The 5,666-nt window shown below is 42.9% G+C and overlaps 1 protein-coding gene across 2 annotated transcripts in view; it reads right to left on the reverse strand.

The window, feature by feature from the left end:
• Positions 1-4,960, reverse strand: part of BCKDHB (branched chain keto acid dehydrogenase E1 subunit beta) — a 273,664-nt gene extending 268,704 nt beyond the window's left edge. For both annotated transcript variants that reach the window (XM_004386058.3, XM_023740397.1), the window contains exon 1: positions 4,744-4,960. In XM_004386058.3, the coding sequence (XP_004386115.1) occupies positions 4,744-4,948 (205 nt within the window). In that variant the 5' untranslated portion in view covers positions 4,949-4,960. The remainder of the gene's footprint in view (positions 1-4,743) is intronic.
• Between the last annotated feature and the right edge of the window lie 706 nt (positions 4,961-5,666).

Genomic DNA, 5,666 nt, shown 5'->3' on the forward strand with positions numbered 1-5,666 from the left:
ACCCCTTCGGGAGCAAGGGAGAATGAAGAGAACAAGATACAAGGAAAAGATTAGTCCAAAGGACTAATGGACCACAGCTACCATGGCCTCCACCAGACTGAGTCCAGTACAACTAGATGGTGCCTGGCTACCACCACTGACTGCTCTGACTGGGATCACGATAGAGGGTCCTGGACAGAGCTGGAAAAGGATGTAGAACAGAATTCTAACTCACAAAAAAAAGACCAGATTTACTAGCCTGACAGACTGGAGAAAACCCGAGAGTATGGCCCCCAGACACCCTTTTAGGTCAGTGGTGATGCCCCTCCCAAAGTTCACTGCTCAGCCAAGGACTGGATGGCCTCATAAAACAAAACAGGACTAATGAGGCACAGCAGTCCAGGAACAAGGACTAGAAGGCAGGAGGCGACAAGAAAGCTGGTGATAGAGAACCCAAAGTTGAGAAGGGGCAGTGTTGACATGTCATGGGGTTGTTAACCATTGTCATAGGGTAATATGTGTACTAACTGTTGAATAAGAAACTATTTGTTCTGCAAACCTTCATCTAAGGTACAAAAAAAAAAAATTATGTGAGATCAAAGTGACAACAGCAACTCAAAAGGCTTGACGGGAAGCCTAAGGGGCAGTGAGTTGAAGATAATGATGATGGAATAATTTGGAAAAGGATAATGAGAATAGAAGCACAACTGGAAGAATGTAATCGAGGTCACTGAAATGTACATGTAGAAACTTTCGAAATAGTGTAACTCTGGCTATGTATATTTTCACCAAAAAAAAGGTCCTCAAGGTCGAGAAGGGAGAGTGTTGACATGTCGTGGGGTTGTTAACCACTGTCATAAAACAATATGTGTACTGACTGTTTAATGAGAAACTACTTGTTCTGTAAACCTTCATCTAAAGTACAATAAAAAAAATTAAAAAAAAAAAAAGAATTCTGGAAGTTCTTACCATCTTAGGAACATTTCTGACACTCTAGTCAAAATGTTACCCCAATGTGCAAATAGTATATTCAATATAGTTCAATTTCTATTGCTGGCTTAATATGATTTTTGTTTTAACATTATAAACTGAAATACTAGAAAGAAAACCATCATTTCTATAAAAAAAAAAAAAGGACACTTCAGTCCCCCCTTGACCTCTGAGAGACATGCCTGTTGTTGTTGTTAGGTAATCTGTTCCAACTTATAGCGACCCCATGTACAACACTGCCTAGTCCTTCACCATCCTTACGATCATTGCTATGTTTGAGCCCACTGTTGCAGCTACTGTATCAAACCATCTCCTTAAGGGTCTTCTTCTTTTTCGCTGATCCTCTACTTTACCAAGCATGATGTCCTTCTCCAGGGACTGATCCCTACTGATAACATGTACAAAGTACGAGACATGCAGGACACCCCAACCACAATAGCTTTCTCAGTCCCTAAAGCACAAGCTTATCCCACCTCAGAGCCTTTGCTCTGGCTCCTCCTGGTGTCTTCCTGAAACACTCTTCCCCTAGGGCCTTTGCTGAGCAGACTCCTTACTATGCCCTAGGAAAAAAAAAAAAACACAAACCCACTGCTGTGGAGTCAATTCCGACTCATAGCAACCCTATAGGGACAGCGTAGAACTGCCCCATCAGGTTTCCAAGGAGCAGGTAGTGGACTCGAACTGCCTGATCTTTTGATTGGCTGCCAAGCTCTTAAACGGTCTAATTACCACCTCCTCAGAGTCCACCCTGTTCATCAGCCCTGTCTAAGTAGTGTTTTATGTGCCAAAATAACCAAAATAAAAGAGTGAAAAGTATTTGTGGCAGGCAGAGAGTTAATACCTTGAATAACATCTCTAATATAAAAACATAACACAAAAGTAGCATGGGAGGTTTTAGAGTCAGGCATATCAGGTTCAAACTCTGGCTCTGCTACTTACCAGACTTGGGAAGGCCACTAACATCTCTGGGCCTCAATGTTCTCACCTGTAAAATTAGCATAATACTGCCTCACCACAAGGTTACTGTGAGGATTATAGAATGATGTCTACCACAACACCTGGAATAAAGTAGGTGCTCAGTTATGGTAGATAGTATTAGTATTGATATGAAAAATAGGCAAAATCATGGAACACCACCCAATTCACAAAAAAGAAAAAAAAAATCTAGTGGAGCAAATATATGGGAAAATATTCCTCAATAGAAGCAAACCAAATGCAAATTGAAACAAAGTACAGTTAACAAACCAAGTGTCAATCAACAGATGAATGAATAAAAAATGTGTTATATACATATAATGGAATATAATTTAACCATAAAAAGGAATGAAGTTCTGATACATGCTACAACATGGATAAACCTTGAAAATATTATGCTAAATGAAATAAGTCAGACACAAAAGGATAAATATTACACAATCTCACTTATGTGAAATATCTAGAAGAGGCAAATCTATAGAGACAGAAAGATTAAAGGTTGTTGTGAGGATTAAATAAGGGGGGTGGGAGAAACAGGGAGTTGTTGCTTAAAGGGTACACAGTTTCTGTCTGGGGTGATTAAAAATTTCAGAAACAGTAGTAACGGTCGCACAACATCGTGAATGGCTGCACAGCGTTGTGAATTAATGCCACTAAATCATACACTAAAAATCGTTAAAATGGCAAATTTTATGTTATATATATTTTACCACAAGAAAAAAAAGGTACAAAACATGCAAAAAAAATAATTACAGTTAACACATAATAGCTGAGTATGCGCATGTGCACACCTGTGACTTTAGCATGACATCCAATATTCACATTCTCACACATGCAGATGGGAATATAAACTGTCAATTTGAACTATTCATTAAAAATCCACCAGTGTTCATATCTTCAAGTCGAAAATCTCACCCTTGGGACTCTATTCTAAATAATCGCAGATGCATAAAAGCCATATGCATGAAATGCTCAAGTCCCATTATTCATAACACTGTAAAATTGTAAACAACAGAAGTGGAATGGGTATTATTAAAAGTTTCCATTTATTGAGTGCTTCCTAGTTGTCAACACTGTGTCAAGTACATTATAGATGGTTACCTTATTTAATCCTCACAACAACCTTCTGAGACATGGTTTATTCTTAACCCCTCCTACTTATGAAGAAACTGAAGTTTATAGAGGGTAAGTGACAAACCCAAAGTCATAGGTGGCAGAGCCAAGACTAAGACTGAGTCCTGAGCCAAGATTTTAACCACTGAATTAGTGTCTGTACCCCAGGGAAAATGCCTTCTTCTAAATGTAGGTTACAGAAACTATGTAACAATATGGGAAAATACTTCTCATAAAATAATGCAAAACTGTACTCATATTAAAATTATAATTATGGAAAATACATTTAACTAGAAAGAAATATCCCAAAATGTTAGCAATTTCTATAGCAGTGAGATTATAATTGTTCAATTTTTTTCTATTATTCAAATTATCTGTTATGTGCTTATGTTATTTTTATAGTAAGAACAAATATATAAATGTGATATCATTTTATCCACATCTTAGTAATTTAACAATTATGATGGGGATGATTAAGATAAGAAGATCTGTTCTCTATTTCTACAGTACTGCACTAATGGTACTGGTTTCCTTGCTTTGTAGATGGAATTCAGTGTTCATCTTATTGGTGAAACGCTATTCACCTTTACATTAGCTGTTTCACAAAACTGTGACGTAAATTATTTCTACATGCATTGTTCCAGTCATTTAGAATGGAAGCTCTGGAATCTGACCAACTAGGTTCCAAAGCTGGATCTACCACTAATTTATCTCTGTAGCGTTGTACGAACTATCTCAAGAAGATCTCACTTAACCTAACTACTAAATGGGAAGGTTGTCACAAGCATGAAATTAGGTTATGAAAGCAAATTTCTGAGCACAGTGCCTGCAGTGGGAAGCACTCAATAAAGTTCACTCCTATTATTCACAAGTAAAGGCACATTTCCAATAATGTCAGGTTTAGTGTGTGAGAAGTTATTGGACAAGGAAAACGTAGCTGTTTTCCTACTGTTGCATGTTATTCTGATGACAAATATTGGTTCTTTCAGAGATTACATAAAATGTACAGAAGAAACAGTAAAGGTCATGCACTCGTCATACTGACGGTTTGCTACTGCACAGAGCATCCGTATGTGTGCTTCCTACCATTTGAAGCACTAGATTGCTCCCATCGCCTTCATTGATTACCCTCCTTGGCAAGGTGGCAGCCTAGCCCAGCGCAAGCTCAGTACTACTAGGCTAAGATAGGAAGAATGGATCTATCTCCAAGAAAAATCTGTTTTGTGACCTACAAAATCAATTCTGTTACTTAATCCCTCGGCTTCCCTTACCTGCCAAAGGCTAAGTTTTTTCTCTTTCTTTTAAATACTGCTGCCTAAAGTTAGCGATCCAGCCCTGGGTAAGCTGGGACATCTAAGGCCTGAGTTGGGAAAGCAGGGATGGAAGACAGAAAAGGGGAGGCGTTTTCTGGGGACCTCCCCTCCACCCTCGAGCCCTTCTAGACAGCAGTGTGCCCTCTCACCCATCTCGAGGGTGCCGAGAGGCTGCCCCAAATCCAGAGCGAGGTGGCAATCACTGTCAGACATTGCAGCAGGCGGGCTCTGGAAAGCCGGGCAGGGATTGAGGCCAGGGTGCGAGATCAGCCTGCAGGCCCCCGCCCAGGACAGGCTGGCGACACCCTCGCAAGCGCCCGCGGGCCTGAGAGCCTGGGATGAGCGAGACCGGACAGGGCAGCCCCGGGCTCACCGTACTCCTGGCACTCCGGGTCCGGCTGGAAAATAAAGTGAGACACCTGCCGCCCCTGGATCGCATTCCCGCCGCCCGCGCCGGCCGAGGAGAGCTGCAGGAAGGTCCGCGACAGCCCTGCACCACGGAGACGAAGCCATCGGACCTCAGATGCGGTTCCACAGAGCGTCAACAGCCGCCCCGCCGTCGCCGCCGCGGCCGCCATCCCTCCTCTCCGCCAGGGTTAGGGGGCAACGCCGCTTTCTGCACGCTGCCGGCGGAGACAGCCCAGCAGCCCAGGCGGCTTCCGCATTGGCCGGGCTGGAGGGGCGGTCTCATGGAGCGGGCCAACCGGAGTTCGGAATTTCGGGGGCGGGGACGGCGACCCGAACGGCCGAAAGCTGTGTGCCCTCTGTGCGCATGCGGAAGAGTGGCTGTGGCGGGTCATCGCCAACGGAGATGGTTGTTCGAGGTGGTTGGTTGTTGTTGTTAGGTTCCTTGGAGTCGATTCGAGCTCCTAGCGACCGTATGCACCACAGAAGGAAACACTGTCCGGTTCTGCGCCATGCTTGAGCCCATTGTTGCAGCCACTGTGTCAATCCATCTCACCGAGGGTCTTTCTCTTTTTCGCTGACCCTGTACTTTACCATGCGTGCAGTCCTTCTCCAGGGCCTCATCTCTCCTGACATAAAGTATGTAAGATGTAGTCTCGCCATCCTTGCTTCTAAGGACCATTCTGGTTGTACTTCTTGCAAGACACATTTATTCGTTCTTTTGGCAGTCCATGGTATATTCAGTATTCTCTAACACCACAATTCAAAGGCGTCAATTCTTCGGTCTTCCTTATTCATTGTCCAGCTTTCACATGCATATGATGCAATTGAAAATACCATGGCTTGGGTCAGGCGCACCTTAGTCTTCAAGGTGACATCTTTGCTTTTCAA

This window comes from Trichechus manatus, unplaced genomic scaffold (genome assembly GCF_000243295.1).
Source record: "Trichechus manatus latirostris isolate Lorelei unplaced genomic scaffold, TriManLat1.0 scaffold00154, whole genome shotgun sequence".
In the NCBI taxonomy this organism is placed as follows: Eukaryota; Metazoa; Chordata; class Mammalia; order Sirenia; family Trichechidae; genus Trichechus; species Trichechus manatus.